The sequence below is a fragment of the Ananas comosus genome, linkage group 4, assembly GCF_001540865.1.
Source record: "Ananas comosus cultivar F153 linkage group 4, ASM154086v1, whole genome shotgun sequence".
Taxonomy (NCBI): Eukaryota; Viridiplantae; Streptophyta; class Magnoliopsida; order Poales; family Bromeliaceae; genus Ananas; species Ananas comosus.
Genome location: NC_033624.1, coordinates 3,585,376 through 3,608,648, shown reverse-complemented (window position 1 = coordinate 3,608,648; position 23,273 = coordinate 3,585,376). Strand labels below are relative to the sequence as shown.

The window sequence follows — 23,273 nt, the reverse complement described above, 5'->3', positions numbered from 1 at the left end:
TTTGTATATAATTTAATGAAATATTAACGAAAAAGCTATTGAACAGATAAAAACGAAACCATATGGGAGCAATTTGATATATTTTAAACCACAGAGGGGCAAAGTGAGAAACTACGAAACCACATGGGGGTTTTTTGAAATTTTTCCATTAAAATTTATATTCAAATTCAAATCCGACGAATTTTTATTTTTAATATTCATATCCAAAAAAATTATTATATTTATCTAGCATGAGATAAATTAACACAGTTCGCATTCCAATTGGATAAAATTTCAGTATCTGTATTATTGACATCCCTGAGTAGGATGGGCAACTTACCAGAAAGTTCGGACGTTATTAGTTAAGTGGTGCCCGGTGCGGGAAACAATCGCCTAGACCAGGTCCACCATGTCACCTATGCACCAAAACGAACTCAGATGCTATTACTGTTGTTCCTGCTCCCTCGATTCGAGCGTCGCCTTATTAGAAGAAGTGCTCTCTCCCGAAGTACTTGTCGGAACAGTAGTGCGTATAAATAAATAAAAACCTAATGCCGCTGCTTCTCTCGTTCGCGCCTCGCTCCACACTCTCCTCCTCCTCTCTCTCCCTTCTCCTTCGCTGCAGCTGCGCCCATCTCCCTCAAAGGTAATCTCTCCCTCTCTCTCCCCGAAACCCTAGTATGTACTCTCCCCTCCTCTCCATTTCCATCTTGTTCTGAAGCTCACTTCTTTGTTCGAACCGATGTATAGTTACTTTTCTTTTTTCACATTTTCTTTTTCGGGATTTTTTGGAGGTTTGTGTGCTTATTTTCTGCTTCGGAGCTTGAGATCTTTCGCCCATCGCACGTTTCTGGAGCAATTTCTTGTTTCTATTTGTCCCCGTTCTAATTTCCATCCACAATTCTACTTCAAATTGTGCTTGAGATTAATCCATCATGTTTTTTTTTTTTTTTTTTGAATGATAAGAGGTAGACCTGGTGTTTTCCTTTTCATGCGGTAGCTCTTTGTCCTTTGAACTAAGGACTATTTTGATTCGGCTGCTCAATCCCCTTTTTCAATTTATTTGATTTGGGTCGGTCAATGGTATTTCGATTTTAAAATTTGAATGTGTCGTTTATTTTACATGTTTAGTCCGTATATTTCATGCAATTCTCCCAACTATAAATTCATTAAAATAAGTAATTAGCTTCAATTTTGAAGTCAATGTACTATTGATCGACACAAATCAAATAAAGTGAAAGGTTAGGTAGGAAGATCAAAATTTTGAAAAATTAGGTAGCCGATTTAAAATGGTCCCTAGCTCAGATAAGTTTTGTGCCTTATTATTATTATTATTATTTTAATTTTGATCAATTGGCTTGCACATACATGTTCTCAAATGGGAGATGATAATCGAAAAGTTGATATGGATAATCGGCTGGATTACATCCTATTCGCTACATAAAAGTCGGTATATAAGGATCCTATCTCAAAAAGCATTCCTTGTACTTTTTTTTTTTTAAATGATGATGCCTTAAAGATGGATAATATGCACCCATTATTTTAATTTTTTATTGCTTGTGAGAAGTAATATTTGACATGAATCTTACATACCCTGCTATACTTTAGTAATCAAAGGACTAAAAATTGATGTTATCAAAATATGGAAATTTACCAATAAACCATAAAGACATAAACTTGCTTTTCTGGGGAAATTTCTTGGCCGTGCTTGTTTATACTAATAGAGGAATATATGTTTCATTAACCTATCTCGTATAAATCGATTTTGTAATTAATGTAATTTGGGCCTTACTTTTCATCTGCATAGAAAGATGGCATCACACATTGTTGGATACCCCCGCATTGGACCGAAAAGAGAGCTTAAGTTTGCACTAGAATCCTTCTGGGATGGGAAGAGCAGTGCTGAAGATCTGCAGCACGTTGCTGCGGATCTTAGATGTTCAATTTGGAAACAAATGGCCAGTGCCGGGATCAAATACATCCCTAGTAATACCTTTTCGTATTACGATCAAGTGCTCGATACCACAGCGATGCTAGGTGCAGTCCCGGAACGGTATTTGTTTCCTGGTGGGGAGATCGAGTTTGACACTTATTTCTCTATGGTCAGAGGGAATGCCTCAGTTCCTGCCATGGAGATGACTAAGTGGTTCGATACTAACTAGTAAGCCATCTGACCTTCTTTGTATTTGTAAATTGTAATTCACACTAGCATTTGAATGAAACTTCGACATGTATCTGAAATCATCTATTAGCACAGACACCCTTGTAAAATCTGAATATTTATTTGGAAATAGTTTTCTATTGAAGTTTCCTTAAGTTGGCAAGTCATCCAAATTCATTCCTCTTTCTTTTTTTTTTTCTTTTTCTCTTGGGGGAATTTTCCTAAGCAGAAGGATATATATGTGAGGAATTAATTTTTCAAGGGCAGACATGAAAATTCTGAGCAGGAGCATATGTGTAAATAGATGATTTGGCAGGGCTACATATGCAAATATTTCTTTGAGTTAATTTGTTCTGTTTGGTCATTAGTCCTATTAACTTGCTCTTGTTACGTAGCCATTTCATTGTTCCTGAATTGGGTCCCAACACAAAGTTCTCCTATTCTTCTCACAAGGCTGTCTCCGAGTATAAGGAAGCGAAGGCGGTATGGCCCTACCTTCTCTTTGTTTTTCTATTGTATTTAAGTGCTTGTGATAAATATATATATATGCTTAGTTATATGAGCAAGTTGGGCCTTCTTTTCTCTTCTTTTTCTTGTTAGTATTTAATGATATTTTCATCCTTGGCTTCTCATAATTTTCAAATGTAATATTTAACCTAGGAGCTGTAATCATTTTCAGCCAAGGATTTAAGTGTCGTGGCCTGGAATTGTGCAGAAAATTTGCTCACGCGGTACAACACGGTGCGTGTCACCAAAGAAAAAAAAATAAAAATTGTGTGCTGACACATAATGGCATGAATATTTTTTTTTGGCATCAATATATTCAAATTACTTATTATATATCTTTATTAGATCTTTTGGACTTTATTGAGATTACTACTAATTTCAAAGAAAAGAGGGACTTGAGCCGTGCCATCAGCACGATGGTCGTATTGTGTCAATATTTTGTCTACACGGTATAGCAGGGTGGGTACAATCGGTGTCGATGAGCACTTAAATCTTTGTTTTCAGCCAATTATTGAATTGTAAGTGTTAATTGTTGAACCGGAGCTGCCATTGTTCTAATTGCACGATTATCCTTCCAATTCGTAATCGGGAGTCTCTTGAAGGTAAAAGAGTGGAGTAAAATTATGTTCTTAGCCTCATAAAGTTAGCGAGGTCAGTCAAGTTCAAATGTAATAGAACATCCATTCTTGTGGAAAGTGCTCTCTTTTGATTCCGTTGAACTTGAAGTCTTATTGAGTTTATTATATAATTGCAAAACCTCACTAATTCATCTATTATCTTACATGACTATTCAAATTTTAAACTATGGATCTTTTTTGACGTGAAAGAATACAATATTATGGCTTGACTAAACATTCGTTCTAGACTTAGGTGTTTTTAGCAAAATCTTTGCTGCAGTGTTTAGTTTTGTCCATCTTCTGCAGCTTGGAATTGATACTGTTCCTGTGTTTATTGGACCCGTGACTTATCTTTTGCTCTCAAAACCTGCCAAAGGTGTGGAGAAATCCTTTCCTCTTCTTTCACTGCTCGGAAACATTCTCCCTATATACAAGTAAGAATCCCACCTGCAATCTACTTGTTGTTCGCTTTTCCCTGTTTTTCTATTTTGTGGTAATAATAAATTTAGTCACCAAATTTTACCAGAATTTTAATTTTGTCCTCAATGAATTAACTATAAAAATCTAGTCCTTAAGAGTATGGTTTCTTTTGCAATTTGGTCCTCAAAGTTGTAATTTTAACAGTTAGTCCACAAAGTTTGACCTTGGTTTCAATTTGTCTGAGTTTTGAAAAAAAGCGATGTCAACAGTTTTAACTTCGAAGTATAAAATGTTGTTTACTTTGATGATGACATCTTTTTCAAACAGTAGGTTAACAGGACTTGACTATTATGCAGAACAAAGTTCTTGAAGTAATTGTTATAATGGAAAGTATGAGGACAAATCGAAATTGAGATCAAATTTCTAAATCTAAGTTTGTGGTTACCCTTTTTTATTTTGTTACTCACAGTATTAAAACATTCTTAGGGAGGTAATCGCGGAGTTGAAGGCAGCAGGAGCTTCATGGATTCAATTCGATGAGCCCATCCTTGTACTGGATCTGGATTCTCACCAATTAGCAGCTTTTTCAAAGTCATACTCAGAACTTAAATCATCGTTCTCTGGTTTGAATGTGCTTATGGAGACATACTTTGCTGATGTTCCTGCTGAAGCATACAAGTAAGACTGCTTTCATCTAGTTTAATATATGTTAATGTGTTGCTGTTATTCAATTGGAGAATTGCATATATTACCATGGAAACCACTATACATCTGTAATTGTGATTCCCCGCAAATTTCAGTATATTACACGTGTATCCTTCCCATGTGACTGGCTTACTTTTACGTACCTAAATGACTGTTTTACCTTTCCAAATATGTCCCTCTAAAATATTTGGACTTTTTTTTTTGTCTGAAATTCTCTTAATTGTATCTCACCGTGCTGTTCTATCCGAACGTTAAACTCTAAGCTCGTTTTCCCGACTCAAACTCCCCTTAAAATACTTTATGAAGATATATTTAAGAGGGCATGACAATCATTTAAATGAAAACAATCAAAAGTTATGGCCAACTGATGCCCATCAGATTGGAGGGATATTTATGCAATATTTAATATTTTGAGGGATATGTATGATTAACTAATAGTTGCAGGGAAAGATGCACACTCATTATATATTTCACAAGATGTTTTCACTGGTCACTCAAAAAGTATTTTCTGATTTCAGGACCATAACTTCCTTAAATGGCATTTCCGGTTATGGTTTCGACCTTGTTCGTGGAACCAATACACTTGATGTGATCAAAAGTATGGGCTTCCCTTCTGGAAAGTACCTTTTCGCAGGAGTTGTAGATGGGAGAAACATTTGGGCCAATGATCTAGCTGCCTCTATCAACACTCTTCAAGCTCTTGAGGCTGTTGTTGGCAAAGGTTCTTCTACTGCTGTTCCATTTCTAGAAGCGCTCAAGTGCAAAAAAGTTCCCCTAAAAATATCATGATTTGTACTTTGTACTCCTAAGTAACCCCGCAATCTGTTGGAAGATTCTGCACCTTAAAGCCCTTTGGAAGTTTTGAAGTGCTGAAACTTTACGGGTGATCTGTAGATTAAAGATTTTGATTTTTATGAGGGATAAAGTACAATCACAATTCTTGAGGAGTGTTTTCTGTATTTAGCCTTTGACGAGTTCTTCTCGGTTTTAGCTAATAATATGCATTGTATGTTTTTAAGACAAGCTTGTGGTCTCGACTTCCTGCTCGCTCATGCACACTGCAGTCGATCTGGTAAATGAGACAAAATTGGACAGTGAGATTAAGTCGTGGCTGGCCTTTGCTGCACAAAAGGTGGTTGAGGTTAACGAGCTTGCAAAGGCATTGGCTGGTGACAAGGATGAGGTTAGACATCGTGTATACAAAATATGGTGTTCATCTTTAGTGAACTGGGCTTTTAAATAGCTTCTATACTTGAGAAGAAGAAGCCAGATGGTTGGCAAACAAATGGTTTGGAGTTTCTGGCTGTGGGAAAGACGTAACGGGCCTCTGGCCCCAAAAGCAGAATTTCCAACATGAAGTCCTACTACAAGCTGTAGCCATAAGCCGTGCAAGGAATTTTTTCATTAGAAAGAAGTCATTAAGGTTTCTTTGATCAGATTTACTTGAACAAACTTTCTGCATGCCTTTACTCTCTCACAGCTAACTATCTGCAGGCCTTCTTCTCAGCAAATGCTGCTGCTCATGCTTCAAGAAAGTCATCTCCTAGAGTGACCAATGACGAAGTCCAAAAAGCCGTTAGTAACTATTCTCTTAATTCATTGTTGGGTAAATTGCGTCACCTGTCCTCAACCTTCTAATGCACTTTCAGTTTGGTCTCTCAGCATACAATTGTTACAATTGGTTCCCCAAATGTAGCACTTTGTTGCAATCTTCTTATTTCAGTTTAACTACTCGATCATACTTTGGGTTTGAGGAATTTAAAAGGATAGAATTGCAAGGGGGATTAAAAGAGTAGTAGATGCAATACGTAAATTACATCAGTGGTTGCTAACTTATGGATAAGCTGCAGTCAGTCGTTGAGCCTTAACCTTTTTGCAAGTGTTGCATTGAACCTTAATTTCTATTTCAATTAGGTTACTGCGTCAACCTCTGTTTAATTTTCTTAACACAAAGATAATGCTGGCAGCTGATTTAGTTGCCGTAGCATCATGTGCCATTGGCTGGGTCACTAATTCAACTGCCAAATCATATCCAAGAACTGAAATGTGGTGGTTCTATGCCAGTGGCATGTTAGTTGAATCAGCTGTCATATCATCTCTTCACTATGGAGTTTGGCTGAAGGGCCTGAGTGGAAAAAGAAAAGAAAAGAATTTCAATGCATCAATTGCAATAAATTTAAGTTTGGAGGATTGGGTGAAATTGTTCTATAACTTACCCCAGTTTGTCTCAATTTTAAACAATTAGAAGACCAGGGGCTAAATTGAGAAGCAGGTTGGACACACCTGGTGGTTAGAAAATGCCAACTCAGCTGTTTTGTTGTCTGTTTTTAGGCTTCTGCTTTGAAGGACTCCAACCACTCCCGAGCTACAAATGTTAGTGCAAGATTAGATGCACAACAAAAGAAGCTCAAACTGCCAATTCTTCCTACCACTACTCTTGGTTCGTTCCCCCAGACTATGGAACTAAGGAGAGTGCGGCGAGAGTACAAGGCAAACAAGTGGGCTGAAGTACTTTTGATCTCATTTTATTTTACCCATGTCTAAAATTTCTTTTATGCCCTTGCAAGTTTAATTGTTCACAAAAAAGTATCCTTGATGGAAGGTTGGAAGTCATCCAGTTAATAAAGTGAGTTTGGTCTGAAATAGGAAAGAATTTTCTCCAGAGGAGCAGCTAAACACAAGGTTGCATAAGTATGAAGTATAGGATTTTATGGACATATATGAAGATTCAGATTTTGCAGGACCCATATGTAGATAGATTGTTTTGGAGGGGTACATTTGTAACTATCAGTTCATTTGTTTTATTTTTATTTATGCATTATGCTATGTGGCAGAATTACGGAAGAAGAATATGTCAAAGCCATCAAAGAGGAAATCAACGAAGTTGTTAAGCTCCAAGAAGAACTTGACATTGATGTCTTAGTTCATGGAGAGCCTGAGGTGAGCATTTTTAAACTCTCTTTCTTTTTTGGCTTGGCTTCTTGATGATCACAACAGCTTCCCTTCTTTAGAAGCCTGCCTCCAGGTATTTTGTTTGGGTTGGTGCGGAGGGGATATCTTATTCTTTTGCTGTTGTGGAAGCTGAAATAAGCTTTAGAAACCTGCATGAAGAACTCTACTTAAATGGCATGTCTGCAGCATCTCGTGCTTTTGGGCTATATGGGTCCATAAGACATTGAGATTTGTCATAGTTTATATTCCCTCTCACACAAACTTCATATTTCACAGAGAAACGACATGGTCGAGTATTTTGGGGAGCAATTATCAGGCTTCGCCTTCACAGTCAACGGATGGGTGCAATCTTATGGATCTCGGTGCGTCAAGCCACCTATTATCTATGGTGACGTGAGCCGTCCTAAGGCCATGACTGTTTTCTGGTCTTCAATGGCACAGAACATGACTTCTCGGCCTATGAAGGGGATGTTGACTGGCCCCGTGACGATCCTCAACTGGTCATTTGTTAGGAATGACCAACCCAGGTGAGCCCAACTTGAGTGCCTTAACTCCTAAGGTGCCATTTGGTTCAGGGATAAAATTTCGGTGGGACAACTTTTATTTATTCCTCGGGTTATGTCGCTATCCTGCAATTACTGTGAAGAAGTCTATTTTATGTTTGGTTTGACATCAGAGGGATAACTTTTGTGATTGCCATTTGGTAGGGATAAATTCGGGGACAACATTATTCCAGGAATAGGCTAGAATAGTCCTTTCTAAGTTATTCTATAATATCCCAGTTCGACCAAAGTTAACTACTCTCAAAAAGGTACTGAATTAGTTATTTTGAGAGCAGGTGAATTGAAAGTAGTTAGTGTTTGCATTAGTAAACTTGATCAGGTATAAGGCACCTGTTGTGATAAATGCAGTTCCTGTTCTAATAGTACCATTACCCTTGTGGCATTTGCAGAAAAAGGGAAATAACTTGAGCTATCCCTTGGCTATCCTACAAATGCGAAGCTTTTTGGTACAGTAGAAGTGAATATGCATACTTTCTTTGTCAGGTCTGAGACATGCTATCAGATTGCTCTTGCAATTAAGAAAGAGGTTGAAGATCTGGAGGCTGCTGGTGTACAGGTCAATCTCTCACCTGTACTTACAAGTTTCTTCATTCTTTCAATCCGTCCTGGCAAGTCCCTGAAGTGTATTCAGTCACATCTTGATGTTGCAAGTTACATATGAGGTCACTAGTATTGTTAAGATACAAAAACATAAGATGCGGGCCGTTAGGTTTTATTATATTAGGATTGAAAACGAGGGCACTCACTGAGATTCTACAATGTGAGAAAACCTCTCCAATTAACATCACATTCAAGTAATAAAGAGTCATGTGTTTCCAATTTATTTTATTTTCTAGATATGTAATTTTGCTTTTTCGTTGGTTCACAGGTCATCCAAATCGATGAAGCGGCCCTGAGAGAGGGATTGCCTCTTCGAAAGTCAGAGCAGTCTGTCTACTTGGATTGGGCTGTCCACTCTTTCAGGATCACTAACTGCAGTGTCAAAGACACTACTCAGGTTCGTAACTCCTTTTCTTAATCTGTACTTCCTCATATCTGCGAAGTCGCTTAGCATGTGTGATGCATAAAGAGATGAATTGCATAGTCACTTACATGAGAACTCTGTGGCAATTGCATGGATTTCTCTTTACAATAGATTTAGGCCTTGATGCGATTTATCCTCGGTTAAAATGGATGGACCCCCCTATATTTTGTGATCGATCGCATTGCGCCTCATGAAATTTTAAAACCCACAATTTACCCCATTGACCTATATTGCCAAGGAACACTTGGAAGGAGGCAGACTGACGGAATTTTTAAATTAAGTGGGTAACAAATAATATGTTCTACAATTTCAGGACATGGAAGTGAATATTATGATATCTATAGGTGTTTCGTGTATTTTAGGCTTTATCCTTTATTTAATATCTCTCTGAGTAATGCTGTGCCCACTAACACTTAATACAACTTCCTACATCCATACTTTGCAACTCATGAGGCTGATGGTAGTTAGCCAAATGAGCCGATGCTATTCCGCCGCATCAGCAGTTATAGGAGGTTGAGCATTTTCGATACCTTGACCGCTCACAGCTATCTACATTTCTTATAGATCCACACCCACATGTGCTACTCCAACTTCAACGACATCATCCACTCCATCATCGACATGGACGCCGACGTCATCTCCATCGAGAACTCCCGCTCCAACGAGAAGCTCCTCACGGTCTTCCGCGAGGGGGTTAAGTACGGTGCCGGAATCGGCCCCGGTGTCTACGACATCCACTCACCGAGAATCCCCTCAACAGAAGAGATTACGGATCGAATCAACAAAATGCTAGCAGTGCTTGAGGCAAAGATTTTATGGGTCAATCCCGACTGCGGGCTCAAGACTCGGAAGTATGCCGAGGTTAAGCCAGCTCTAACTAACATGGTCGCCGCAGCCAAGTTACTGAGAACTCAGCTAGCAAGTGCCGAGTAGAGCAATTTTGCCTACTTCAGGGGTTCTTTTCTTTCTTAGCAACAAGAAGAGAGATTTTTATATTTGTTTGTAATAAGGTTAAATGAGCAAAAAATTGAGTCTCAAGAAAAAGCAAGTAAGGTTGGAGAGCTGTAATCTCTTAACCTTTCTTCTTTTTCTTTTTTTTTTTCTTTTTTTCTTTTTTTTTTCTTTTCCTCCAATTTGATCCGGTCTGAATTGGCCAGTGCAGTTGTATTCAGACAATGCCGGCCTAAAATTAGACTTGAGCAATGCTATCTGAACATTCAAAAAGTTGGTGTAAATTGTAAACCTATTTAGCCAAGGGCTAATATTTTCATACTAGCCAGGAGTGTGAGATCCATTTTTGAATGTAAGAGTAGCATTTCTCATTTAGAATCATTGAAATAAAGTTAAGAGAATTGGAATTGGTTGATAACCTCCTAAGTAAATATGCATGTTGTTGTATTTGCATTTATGTTTCGTAGTTCACAGTTGAGGGTCCTGTAATTGTAAATATTTTGTTTGGTTGTTTACAGTGCGTCAACAGATTCTGTTGTTTTCAGCGAGATTACTCCAGAAGAGGAGAATTTTATTTTATTTTTTTCTGTTCTTTTTGTTTAAGAGATATTTAGGTTGGTATAATTATCTTTACAGTACAATTAATTTCTCTTAATTCATGCATTACTTACTGCGTCTAATTTCGTTACTAGTCGAAATGTATCAGTTGGGCCTTTATTTATAGGTTTAACTATATTATCGACTATCTAATCCTTTAAAATTTTAATTTTACTATTCAATCTTTTAAATTATTTGATTTGAATTAATTAATGATATTTTGATTTCAAAATTTAAATGCATCGTTTATATTTACAGATTTAATTAGCATATTTTATATAATTCTTACAACTATAAATTCATTAAAATAAGTAATTAATTTAAATTTTAAAGTCAAAATATCATTGATTATACAAATTGAAAGATTAGGTAGGCTGAATAATTGATTCGAAATGGCCTACACTGCCAGTAAATTTATCTATAGTATTTAACTACAGCAATAACAAATCGATCTTTTTTCTTTTTCTTTTTCTTTTTTTTTTTTTTTACAGTTGTAGTAATATTGTGATATTAAATACACCAACCCAAACGGGGGACCGTTTGGGTTGGTGTATTAAAAAATTAATTTGCAAGTATGGATAATGTAATATCCAACAAAAAGTGTAATAATCAATTACATTATTTACTGATGTCCGTTTGAAATGTATTCACATGAAACTAATGAAGCATTTTGCTGAGCTGTTTCTTGGAATCATCCAATTCACCTTCTATTGCTTTTTAGATCATGTCATTTGGAAGTGAGAGTCGAGTTAGACCTTATTTGGTATTTCGTAACTACTAGTTTTGAAATATAAGAATCCGCTAAAATTTTTTTTTCAGATAAACACACTTATAAATAATTATAGAAAGTACCGATTATATCTAAGGCAATTGGCTAAGATAGCTGATATTTAAGATTCTAAGTTCAAAATTTAATTATTTTATATTTTTATTTTAATTTATTTTAAAAAATAAACAAAGTATAGAACCGATTTTTTTTTCTCTCTAAAAAAAATTATAGGAAGTGGTGGGGGATATTACATTATCCATACTTGCAAATTAATTTTTTATTTAAATAAAATGTGATCCTTCAAGTTCTTTCATAATGGAATATCTTATGATGATTATTATCACTAAATGTCTAAATAATAGAGTTTCAAAAACTAATAATCCACATAAATTGTTTCCATATTGAAGTTCACATTTCTCCACTTAACACTCTTTTTGTGCAAAGAAGAGTAAAAGAGGATGGTTAAAAAAGAGTTACGAGGAAAAATTAAAATTTTTTTTAAAATTGAGAAAAATAGGGAGAATAATTTTCTATAATAACTTATTTTCTTTCTCTTAAGTATCTCTTTTTTTTATTTTTCTTTGTCCAAACAAAAGAAGGCAAAATTACTTTATTTTATCTTTTTTTTCTCTTCAATCATAAATCTTGATAATAAAGATTGATAGGATTGGAAAAGGGGTTTTTATTTTTATTTTTTGCTGACGTGGTGGACCAGGACCACGCACCAGTTCCTCAAAGGTTTTTTTTTTTATTTTTTTAAATGTCATTAGCACCCTCTTCGTTTGTAGTGCATCGTTCAATCGCTCTCCTCTATAATAAACCCTCTCAAGCATCTCTCTCCCCCCGTACGCCTCTCTCTCTCTCTCTCTCTCTCTCTCTCTCTCTCTCTCTTCGCCACGAAACCCTAACCCTCTCCCTCCTCTCTCTCTCTCTCTCTCTCTCTCTCTCTCCCTCCCTCTACTCCCCTCGTCGAAAACCCTAGAAAGGGAATGCAGAAGACGCGGCTGCAGGAGCTGTGCCACCGGAGGCGGTGGGCGCCGCCGGAGTACACGGTGAGCCGCGAGGGCCCCGACCACGCGCCGCGCTACCGGGCCACCGTCGCCGTCGCTGGCGCCGCGTTCGACGCCCCCGACCCCTCCGGCTCCTCCAAGGAGGCCCAGAACAAGGCCGCCATGGCCGCACTCGACCACCTCGCCTCCGCCCCCGAAGCGACCCCGCCCTCTCCCTCCACCCCTGGTGAGTGACTAAACCCTAACATAGTAATTTGCGATTATTTCGGAGTATCTTGACGTGGATCGACCGGAATTCGGTTAAAGATTGGGTTTTTGGATCGACCGGAATTCGGTTAAAGATTGGGTTTTTGGATCGACCGGAATTCGGTTAACGATTGGGTTTTTGGCCTCTGGGTTTTGATAATGTGGTGATTATTTTCTATTTCGGTCAAAATTTGCCCTTTCTTTGGTTGGATTAGGATTTAATTTAATGGAATTATGAGTAAAGATTGTTTTTTGTTGTGAAATTGTTGCGATTTTTCTCTCTCTTTTTTTTAAAAGGTTTGGGTTGACTTAAATTTATTGGAATTATGGATTCCGTTTTGTTGATTTCCTTAATTTTTGTGTGTCACTTTAGATTTAACTTTTTCGTACTGCATGTTATGAGGAGTTTTAAGGGAAATTAATTATGTTGGTTGGCCAAAAATTGGCTATATATTGAGCTTTTGATTTGGAAAAGCGTCGCATTGCAATCACCAATTTGTCGGATTTAGTTGAGGAATTGGGACATTTGATTGTAAAAAACACGTTGTGATCACCAATTTTGTCGAATGTAGGTTTAAATTAATCGAAATCTTAGGCTTTCGTATATTAGTCTAATTTGATGATGGAAAAAAATATGATCTGTTTTTACCGATACCCCTGTTGTCTTCTACTTGTAGTATTAGCAAAGAAGCTTCTCCTTTATGTTTGCTAATTATTGCTGCATTATATTTCCCCCACTCCATGCTATTGACATTTGTGCTCAAAGTATTTTCAATTTTATCGTTATTCGTATTTTAAATTCGCTCATGATTTAAATTTTTCCCTGCAGAGAATCAAATATCTTTCAAAAGCCAGCTGCAAATTTATACGCAAAAGAGAAATAAGGAACTACCAATATATAGCTCTGCACGGGAGGGTCCACTTCATGCTCCTTTGTTTAAGGCTACTGTTACGGTAGACGGGCGTACTTTCGAAAGTCCAAAACATTTTAACACAATAAAGGAAGCCGAAAGTGCTGCCGCGGAAGTTGCTTTGATGTCCTTGCCGCGAGAAGAAGATCAGCAGGAAAATTTTTCAGTAAGTTACTTCCGTAATTTCTATTTGACCCACCTACTTCTAATTTGGTGCCAAAGAAAAATAAGAAAACCCACTGATTCTTTTTCCCACTGCAACATGTCCTGCAAAGATCAGTTTGGCGTGAAAGAATATAAAAAGCTTACCATAAAAGCACATTGTTGGTGTGTTTTTTGTACCAAATCAAATGCTATGCAATCGGAAACAAATTAGTTTGTTTTTGGCACGTTAGAATAAGTGGATTAAATTGCTATAAGAAATAAAATAGAGGGTTTATATTAATAAGCCTATTTTTTGTATTATGCAGGCTGAATCAGCTCTTTATAAGAACCTTTTACAAGAGCTGACTCAGAAACAAGGCATATCTTTGCCCTCATACCAAACTTTGAGAGATGGTGCATGCCATATGGCTACTTTTCGATCAACTGTTGAAGTAGAAGGCGAGAGTTTTGAAGGAGATGTTGCTAAGACGAAGAAGCAGGCGGAGATGAATGCTGCGAAGGTTGCTTGGTATAAGCTTAGAGAGCGTGAGTATAATGTATATTCATGTTAGCAAAGCGAAAATCGCGACATATGTAGAAGTCTATCCTGCATTTCAGCCTTTCTATCAACTAAATTGTAAATGACATAGAAAGATTGGAGATGTGTTTCTGTATCTACCACTTTAATGGCTTTCGAATCAAAGCTTATTCATGTCGTTGCCCTTGCAGGTAAACAAAATCGACTTGTTTCTGATCCTTCAACCAGTTCATGCATGCAAAAGGAATTTGATTCTGCTCATCCTTCCAGTGCTCCATTAATTAGCTGTGACAAGAATGAAGCTGCAGCAGGTGAAATCCTCAGTTCTTGTTATTTTGGCTTTAGAAGATACAAGTATATATTTATATCAAAATGTAGACAAATGCATGCAAGTTTTGTATATATTTATGCTTTTAAACATCGGTTACAAGAATCATTCTATAGCAACTTAAGCTTTTAGATATGCATCTGTTGTTTTTCATTAGCATTGCATACATTTATTAAACTAATAACTCATGATGGTTTATTTAAGTGTGCAAAAATTGTGCAGATGGTTTCTTCTGAAGTAACAAAATACACCGTCAAAAAGGTTATAGTGTTACAGAGATCAGTAGTTGTCTTTGTTTTAGCCTTTCACATGCATTTACTTGTGCTACATTCTGTGCCATATGGGAGTGTTTGTGTCAATAACGGACAGTGAAGTAGTTACTTTTCTGCAGGAGATTCAATAATGAGGACAAATGGGAAGAATTTTCAGAGAATTTTTCATGACATTTGTAGATATTAATAAAATTATATATTTTGTTATCTTTGCAGTGAATCACACTTCAAGCTCTCTCGATTCCATCAACTCCCAATCAGATCAGAAACCCATAACTCTCATTTCACTCGCAAATGCCTTGGAAAATTACACTTCAGCGCCTCTTACCAAGCGAGGCACTGAGACTGTAGTGAAGAATGAACACCCCAAAGATTATAACTTGCCTCGAGATTTGGGCTTGTTATCTTCCCCGTCATCCGATCTCTCTGATCGCCCTACCACGACTATGAGTATCGGGTGTTCCCAGGGGGAGTGTTCCAAGGGGGGGAGCAACGACTCCTTGTTGGGTAAAAGAGTGCGAGTGTATCCCCGCAAACCGAACCTGGTTTTGCCCCAAGGCGCGACCTTGCTCCCATTCAGCGATGACATGTGGGTAGCCGTTAGCCTCGATTTATGTGAAGGTAAAATATGTGCCTGTAACCCTTAAAAGTGTGTTTCCATAGTACGAAAATATCTCGCTATTGTTTGATTTCATTGAAACTTTAACACATTTCATTATTGCCGCCATTTTGATATTTTTGTTAATTTATTTCTGAGTGCAGGCGATGTTCTCATATAATCAGCATTTCAAAGGGGATTATGGAAATCAAACTAACTCTCCCCAAAACCTGTTGTAACACTCGTGTCGTCTTGTTTTTCGTTTGATATGTATGAAAGTAAGTGATTAATTTGCTGAATGTAGAATGTGCCATAACTAAAGTATATAAACAAAATAGTCAGATACGGACACCGATCATCATGTTATGAACTCTGTATCTTTATGAACATAATAATATCTGTTTATTGTAAGTAAATACTAAATAGTGTAGTTAACCTAACGTTTATGGCTTGCTTCTCAGAGAAATTCGCTTCCTTAGTTACTGTTATGGATAAAGTAGATAAAATTGGGCTCTTTTCGTCATGTTGTCTCTGTTGATTGTGTATTTTGTTTTTTCTTATTATTGTTTTCTTGTTATATCTCTTTACTATGTTTATGTTCTGGATGTTTGCGGAGTTATGTATGATTTGTTCGTAAGCATAGTATTACTCGCAGGCCTCGGTTGGTATTGTTGTCTTTTCCTTTCTTAAATAGAAAGGAATAGAAGATTGCTTGTAATTCTTATATCCTATAAACATTTGGTATCTTTTGCTTCTGAAAGCTTTTCTAAGTAAGTTGTCAATGACTTCTTTGAACAGACTCTGCGCTCCCAGGACAACAATTTGGCTTTGTTTGAATGTCAGAATTAGTTTGTTGGTAGTATTAATAGGAGGAAGTTTAATTTTTACTATTTAAAAGGCATTAGTTTTCTTGATTTGTTATTAGGATAGTATATTGTGCTTGCATTAGAAATTTTTTTTTGGCTGTCTTAGTGGACCAGGTCTATGCACCAAGTTCTCTTTTTTTTTTCTTTTTAAGGTAAATTTTTAATACCACTCCTGTGGTTTTGCACTTTCTCATTTTAGCACTCGGTGGCTTAAAAGTGTATCAAGTTAGTGTTCTGTGGTTTTATTCTTATTTTTTCATCAGCTTTTGTATTAATGTTTTGTTAAATTATATACAAAAAATTTTAGATATTTTATCTAGATTTATCAAATATTTACTTTAGTAACTTTTAGTTTTACTTTTGTTATTGATTTAACAAAAAAAATTAATAAAATTGATAATAAAAAAGTAAAAATAAAATTACAGGACACTAAATTGATATATTTTAAATCACAGAAAGTGTGAAGCCACTGGGATGGTATTTGAAGTTTTTTATTTTCTCTTTTAAGGCAAAATTCAATTCACCAGTGTGGATTAGTGCATTTTTATTTTTATTTGCAATCTTGTTATCCAAAATGTTATATTTAATTATTCCGAGGTTTAACATATTTTTTTTTACTGTAAAATTTCATCGTTAAACAAAGTACTATTTCGTGATTAAAAAAAAATTGTTTCGTTATTCTATCTAACGGCAATATTTTTTTTGATGAAATAAAAATTAAATTATAAAGTAATTAACTGGAATTAAAATCGTAGGTCACAGAATCTTAACTTTTTTTTTTTTGGTCTTTGGCACGCTTTTGATTGGATTATTAGTAGTGCCTCTCGCGATCGCTGCCTCTGTAAAGTGAAAACCCTCTCACACACTTCTCCTCTCCTCTCTTTTTCGAAACCTTATTAACCCTTTCTCCCTCTTTTCCTCTCTCTCTCTCTCTCTCTCTCTCTCTCTCTCTCTCCTCCGACGAAACCCTAGAAGAGGAATGCACAAGATGCGGCTCCACGAGCTGTGCCGCAGTCGTCGGTGGGAGCCGCCGGAGTACACGGTGAACCGCGAGGGCCCCGACCACGCGCCGCGCTTCTGCGCCACCGTGGCCGTCGCCGGCGCCACCTTCGACGCCCCTGACCCCTCCGGCTCCTCCAAAGAGGCCCAGAACAAGGCCGCCATGGCCGCTCTCGACCACCTCACCTCCGCCGCCGATACGATCCCGCCCTCTCCCCAGACCCCTGGTGAGTGAGTAAACCCTAACTAGTAATTTGCGCTCAATTTGGAATATCTTGATGTGGATCGATCGCAATTCGGTTAAAGATTGGTTTTCTTTTTTTTTTTGGTGAGTGGTTTGATAATGTGGAGATTATTTTCTATTGTGGGCAAAATCCGCCCTTTTTTATGGTGGATTAGGGTTTACTTTAATGGAATTACGAGTAAAGATTTGATTATGATTTTCTTTGTTTGCTATTTTTCTCTTTTAAAGGCTTGGGTCGAACTTATGGAATCTTTTTTGTTCATTTCCTTAATCTTTTATGGGTCGCTTGAACTTTTAACTTTTTTGCATTGCATGTAATGAGGGTTCTTTCAAGGAATTGGGCTTTTGATTGGGAAAAACGCGGCGACCACCAATTTTGTCAGATTTGCTTGAGGGATTGGGATTTCAATTGTGAAAAACGTGGTGATCACAAATTTTATCGGAATTAGATTTACATTAATGGAATTCTTAGGTTTCGTGTAGGAATTAGGGCTTCACTTTGTGCACATGGTTTAGCCTCGCTTTGCCACTCTCGTTTGAAAATTGAAAGGTGCCATTTTGGCATCCTGTGTTTCTTTTCTTTTTTGGCTGAAAGGACTGGATAGACAGTGCGAAAACTTTGTTGAGACCCTTTTCTATGATTTAGACTGTCTGAAATCAGGGAACCAACAGAATTTATAAGAATATATAATTTGTGTGGTGGTTGTCAAGGAGGCACCTTCTGTGGGAGATGAAGGGTCATGCAACTGCTGCCATCAAATCCTCCAAAATCGCCAGCGGAAACCCAAAGATCATGGGCAACCATTGGATTCACCTTGCATTCATGTGGGTTGTTTTTTGAGTGATAGTAGGAGGATGGCTGCATGTGCCTGAAAGAGGAAGAAGGGGAAAAGTGCCTTCCCTTGCTGCTGACGTCGCCGTTGTCATCTTCTCCGGAGGCTTCGTCACCATTTTCTGCTTGGAGAGAGAGGAAGAAGATAGATGGAGAGGAGGGGTTTTTAGAAAAAGAATGAAGAGAGGGTCTCACGCCTCGAAGAATGGAGTTTACTTTTTTTTTTCATTTCGAGTGGAGTGCCAAAAACTTTTATCGCGGATTATCTCCCTTGTATATTGGCGAATTTTGATACAATCAACAAGCGGGATTTAGAAATAATAAAAAAAAAAAAAAGAAAAAAAACGATCCCATGGTGCAGTTAGAGTTTACCACATTTTAAGCAAATTGAGGCTTTTCAAACTGTAGGATGGTAGATTAAAAATCTGCCAAACCACAGGGAAGCTAATTGAAGTTTTCCCCTTTTTTATTATCATTTAAAGTAAAAAGTTAGGTATTATTGATAATTCTTTTACATTAAAGAATTTTGATGAATTATCTGAATCATTTACGATGTGATACTTTAATAGTTTCTTTTTTTGGCAAAAAACAAACAAGCATGCCGATGGAAAACGTTCTGCATTCTGCAATCGTAATTTCATGAATTAGTGCAGATATCTAGTATTACCAGTTATTGTCACTATGGTTTATTGGAATTCAAGTTGCTAATGCTTTTATACCTTTTTTTGGAAGTTTCACTCTTTTCTCTTTTGTAGCATCTATGCATCACATTTTACTTATAGACAGCACAGAAAATTTGTTCATGTATGCCGTCCTTTTAATTTTATTGAGCAAATATACTATGAATTCTAGCTAGGGGTGATGAATGCTGCAAAGGCTTTGACTCCGTTTACACATAGAATCTCCAAGCTCTACTTAAACTATAAGTATTTGTATTCTAATTTGATAATGGAAAAAATGAATTGTTTATACTGATATCTGCAATGTCTTTTGCACGTAGTATTAGAAAAGAAACTTCTACCTTATGTTTGCTAGTTATTGCCGCATTATACCCTCCCTAGTCCATGCTACTAACATGTGTTCTCATAAATATTTTCAATATTTCATTCTTCTTATTTTAAAGTTGCTGACGATTTAAAATTTTCCTTGCAGAGAATCAAATATCTTTCAAAAGCCAGTTGCAAATATATGTGCAAAAGAGAAATAAGGAACTACCAATATATAACTCTACAAACTTTTTTATGGCTACTGTTACAGTAGATGGGCAAACTTTTGAAAGTCCAAAATATTTTAGCACAATAGAGGAAGCCGAAAGTGCTGCCGCAGAAGTTGCTTTGATGGCTTTGCCGCAAGAAGAAAATCAGCAGGAAACTTTTTCAGTTAAGTTCCTCCCCTTTGTGCTCTTATTCCCTTACTGTTCTATATCTAATGAACTTAAAATTCACACAAATCCACCATTCCTTCATAATTTCTATTGGACCCATGCCCACCTACATTTAATTTGGTGCTAAAGGAAAGAAGAAACTCACTGACTCTTTTCTGTATTGTAACGTTCCACAAAGATCTGTTTGGTGCGAAAGAATATAAAAAGCTCACCATAACAGCACATTGTTGGTGTGGTTTTTGTACCAAATCAAATCTATGTGTTTGGAAACAAATTAGTTTGTTTTGGCACAAGTTAGTATTACTGGATTAAATTACAATAAGGAAAAACAAAAAAAAAAGTAGTGGGTTTCTAAGATTTCCATTAAAATATTAATAAGCCTCTTGTATTATGCAGGCTGAATCTGCTCTTTATAAGAACCTTTTACAAGAGCTGACTCAGAGAGAAGGCATATCTTTGCCCTCATATCAAACTGAGAGAGATGGTGCATGCCATATGCCTACTTTTCGATCAACTGTTGAAGTCGAAAGCGAGAGTTTTGAAGGAGATGTTGCCAAGACGAAGAAGCAGGCTGAGATGAATGCCGCGAAGGTCGCATGGTATAAGCTTAGAGAGCGTAAGTACAGTATATTCATGGTGATATATGTAGTAAGTCTATCCCGCATTTTAGCCTTTTTTATCAACTGTGGCATAGAAAGATTAAAGATGTATGGCTGCATCTATTACTTTAATGGCGTTCGATTCAAATCTTAAAATTGAATAGATATAAATATAATCTGTGTCAGTGCCCTTGCAGGTAAACAAAATCGACTTGTTTCTGATCCTTTAACAAATTCATGTATGCAAAAGGAATTTGATTCTGCCCATCCTTCCACTGCTGCATTAATTAGCTCTGACGAGAATGAAGCTGTAGCAGGTGAAATTCTCAGTTCTTGTTATTTTGGCTTTAGAAGATGTAAATATACATCTATATCGTCCTATAGCAGCTTAATTTTTTTTGGATATGTAACTGTTCTTTCACATGAGCATTGCATATATTTATAAAGCTAATAACTCATAATGGTTCATTTAAGTGTGCAAAAATTGTGCAGACAGTTTGCTCTACAAGGTTACAAAATACTCCGTCAAAAAAGTGTTACAGAGATCAATAGTTGTATGGGTGTCATTTCTGTTTGCCTTGTACATGCATTTGCTTCTGCTACATTCTTTGCAATATGGAATTGCGTGTGTGATTAACTTATGGTGGGCAGTTATTTTGATGTGGGAGATTCAATAATGAGGACAAAACTTTTTCGTGATATTTATAGATATTAATAAAATTATGTATATCATTATTTCTGCAGAGAATCACACATCAAACTCTCTTGATTCTATCGACTCCCAGTTAGATCAGAAACCCAAACCTCCCATTTTGCTTGCAAATGCCTTAGAAGATTACACTGCAGCACCTCCTACGATGCGAGGTGCTGAGACTACGGTGAAGAACGAAAATACTGAAGAACATAACTTGCCTCAAGATTTGGACTCGTTATCTTCCACATCGTCCGATCTCTCCGATGACCCTATCACGACTGTGAGTATCGAGTATTCCAAGGGAAGGAGCTACGACTCCCTGATGTGTAACAGAGTGCGAGTGTTCCCCCGCAAACCTGACTTGGTTTTGCCCCAAGGCGCAACCTTGCTTCCATTCAGCGATGATATGTGGGTAGCTGTTAGTCTCAATTTCCGTCAAGGTAAATATGTGCCTATAATATCCAAATTCTGGATTGTAACCCTTCAAAGTGCATTTTCGTAGTGTGTAAATATCTTGCCATCCGTTGATTAAATTGAACTAGATTCTGCATTATTTTGTCATTTTGACATTTTCATTGATTTATTTCATGAGTGCAGGCGATGTTCTCATATAATCAGCATTTCAAAGGGGATTACGGAAATCAAACTCACTTTCCCCAAAACCTGATAGTAACAATCTCGTGTTTTCTTGTTTTTCGTTTGATATGTATGAAATTTAAGTGATTAATTTGATGAGTGTTGAACGTGTATTAACTAAAGTATATAAACAAAATGCTATTGCATGAACAAAATAGTCAGATATGGGCAATGATCCATCTGTTATGAACTTTCAATCTTTATGAACATAACATCTTTTAATTTGCAAGTAGTATAGTAAACCAAATGGTTAATGGCTTGCTTTTCTTTATGTTTTCTCTGATGATGATGCACCTTGGTTTTCAAGTATTGTTTTCTTGTGATTTGTCTCAGTCAATTAACCATCTTTACTTCTGGATGTTTGCAGAGTGATGTGGAATTTGGTTGTAAGCACAATGTGAAGGCCTCTGTTGGTATTGTTGTAGTTTCCCTATTTTGTAAAATAAAATATTTATATAAAATAGTTTATAAAGGAATGATGAATTGCTTGTGATCCTTACATTCAAGCTATTTGATTAGCAGCAAAAAAAAAAAAAAAAAAAAAAAAAAAAAAAAAAAAAAGTAGCATTTGGTTGGAGTAAGTTAACAAGGCAAATAATTACGACAATAAAAGAAAATCTTTTTCCCCCCTATATTAAATTAAATAGGATTAGTGTTTAAAAAGTAAGAAAGCAATGAGGGGGGCCAAGTTATCTGTTTGATCCCCTTTTTTTTAAACAACTTATAAAGTCATACCATAACTATTTGGCATTTTTGGATGTTGAGTAAGTTATGTGATAATAATATATTTGGTATGAGGATCTACAATCTGACTAGTAATAAGCTTTTGTGGTTGTTTGGTCTAGTTTGGAAAATAATTTTGGGCCCAAACGTGATTTTCGGTTCAATAGAGTGTTTGACAATATTTTTTTAAAATTTTATTCTAATTTTTAGAATCAATTTTTAAATTTTTGAGGTCCAAAAAAGAAAGTGGTTAAAATCTATTTTTTAAAATTTTGATTCTGATTTTAAATTTGAACTTTGAAGTTTTATTTTTATTTTTATTTTATATTCAGATTCGATTCTGAAGCTCAAACCTACTTCAGAAGCTCTAGCTATACCAAATGTATTGGGCTAAAATTAGGAGCTTCCATTTGAAGCTCAGGAGTTATGATTCTCAAGCAGCGAGAGGCTACAGAGGTGGTAATGAAACCTTTTGTATTTGAATTTTTAAAATTTTATAAAATTTGAATTTTGGAGATCCCGGGTCTATTAATCGTTGAGCCATCTCTCTCTCTCTCTCTCATTGTTTTGGTTCTACGTAAAACTGGAAAAAATACTTTTCCGTGGAAAAAAAAGTTTGTAAAACTGGGAAAAACAATTTTCCGCGGAAAAAAAAGTTTTTTGTGGAAAATTTATTTTACGGTTTTTAGTCTTTGGTTTGTAGGAAAATAAAATTAGTTTTCAGTTATAATTGTTTGGTTGGATGGTTGAAAGAAAAAAGTATATATTATTATTATTATTATTATTATTATGTATTCTATATATTATTTATTTATAATTTATGTTAATTATTAGGCTATATATATATATATTATTNAGCATTTGGTTGGAGTAAGTTAACAAGGCAAATAATTACGACAATAAAAGAAAATCTTTTTCCCCCCCTATATTAAATTACTAGTGAAATACCAGCGTGTTGCTGCGGATATAAAAATATTTTATAACAAATTTTATTATCATCGCGC

At 36.3% G+C, this 23,273-nt stretch overlaps 3 protein-coding genes across 6 annotated transcripts; all 3 read left to right on the top strand.

The window, feature by feature from the left end:
* LOC109708853 (5-methyltetrahydropteroyltriglutamate--homocysteine methyltransferase 2-like) lies at positions 144–10,297 on the top strand. 3 transcript variants are annotated; one of them, XM_020230726.1, is made up of 14 exons: positions 144–625; positions 1,787–2,140; positions 2,536–2,623; positions 3,571–3,698; positions 4,171–4,362; positions 4,908–5,110; positions 5,409–5,572; positions 5,884–5,964; positions 6,721–6,887; positions 7,224–7,329; positions 7,618–7,868; positions 8,388–8,460; positions 8,773–8,901; positions 9,493–10,297. In XM_020230726.1, exons 1-14 carry the CDS (start codon positions 531–533, stop codon positions 9,859–9,861), a joined length of 2,400 nt encoding a protein of 799 aa, XP_020086315.1. In that variant the 5' UTR covers positions 144–530; the 3' UTR covers positions 9,862–10,297. The 3 variants fall into 3 exon arrangements, with proteins under 3 accessions (XP_020086315.1, XP_020086317.1, XP_020086316.1); XM_020230728.1 differs by lacking the exon at positions 144–625 and adding an exon at positions 637–1,425; XM_020230727.1 differs by lacking the exon at positions 144–625 and adding an exon at positions 637–1,429.
* On the top strand, positions 12,121–15,758 carry LOC109708420 (double-stranded RNA-binding protein 1-like). Its single transcript, XM_020230152.1, has 6 exons — positions 12,121–12,481; positions 13,331–13,578; positions 13,883–14,102; positions 14,286–14,405; positions 14,911–15,315; positions 15,457–15,758. The coding sequence occupies exons 1-6, from the start codon at positions 12,235–12,237 to the stop codon at positions 15,471–15,473; spliced, it is 1,257 nt and encodes a 418-aa protein (XP_020085741.1). The 5' UTR covers positions 12,121–12,234; the 3' UTR covers positions 15,474–15,758.
* Positions 17,023–22,045, top strand: LOC109709535 (double-stranded RNA-binding protein 1-like). 2 transcript variants are annotated; one of them, XM_020231818.1, is made up of 6 exons: positions 17,023–17,384; positions 19,386–19,612; positions 20,014–20,233; positions 20,414–20,533; positions 20,961–21,350; positions 21,914–22,045. In XM_020231818.1, exons 1-6 carry the CDS (start codon positions 17,138–17,140, stop codon positions 21,916–21,918), a joined length of 1,209 nt encoding a protein of 402 aa, XP_020087407.1. In that variant the 5' UTR covers positions 17,023–17,137; the 3' UTR covers positions 21,919–22,045. The 2 variants fall into 2 exon arrangements, with proteins under 2 accessions (XP_020087407.1, XP_020087406.1); XM_020231817.1 differs by lacking the exon at positions 21,914–22,045 and adding an exon at positions 21,508–21,817 and having other exon boundaries at positions 17,024–17,384.

Excerpts from the sequence above, each read along its gene's own strand:
- LOC109709535 (XM_020231817.1), top strand. The coding sequence starts at position 17,138 with ATGCACAAGATGCGGCTCCACGAGCTGTGCCGCAGTCGTCGGTGGGAG. Across the intron at positions 17,385-19,385 it reads GCCCTCTCCCCAGACCCCTG|AGAATCAAATATCTTTCAAA; the intron begins GTGAGTGAGTAA and ends TTTTCCTTGCAG. Across the intron at positions 19,613-20,013 it reads ATCAGCAGGAAACTTTTTCA|GCTGAATCTGCTCTTTATAA; the intron begins GTTAAGTTCCTC and ends TGTATTATGCAG.
- LOC109708420 (XM_020230152.1), top strand. The coding sequence starts at position 12,235 with ATGCAGAAGACGCGGCTGCAGGAGCTGTGCCACCGGAGGCGGTGGGCG. Across the intron at positions 13,579-13,882 it reads ATCAGCAGGAAAATTTTTCA|GCTGAATCAGCTCTTTATAA; the intron begins GTAAGTTACTTC and ends TGTATTATGCAG. Across the intron at positions 14,103-14,285 it reads TTGGTATAAGCTTAGAGAGC|GTAAACAAAATCGACTTGTT; the intron begins GTGAGTATAATG and ends TTGCCCTTGCAG.
- LOC109708853 (XM_020230726.1), top strand. The coding sequence starts at position 531 with ATGCCGCTGCTTCTCTCGTTCGCGCCTCGCTCCACACTCTCCTCCTCC. Across the intron at positions 2,624-3,570 it reads AGTATAAGGAAGCGAAGGCG|CTTGGAATTGATACTGTTCC; the intron begins GTATGGCCCTAC and ends CATCTTCTGCAG. Across the intron at positions 5,573-5,883 it reads TGGCTGGTGACAAGGATGAG|GCCTTCTTCTCAGCAAATGC; the intron begins GTTAGACATCGT and ends AACTATCTGCAG.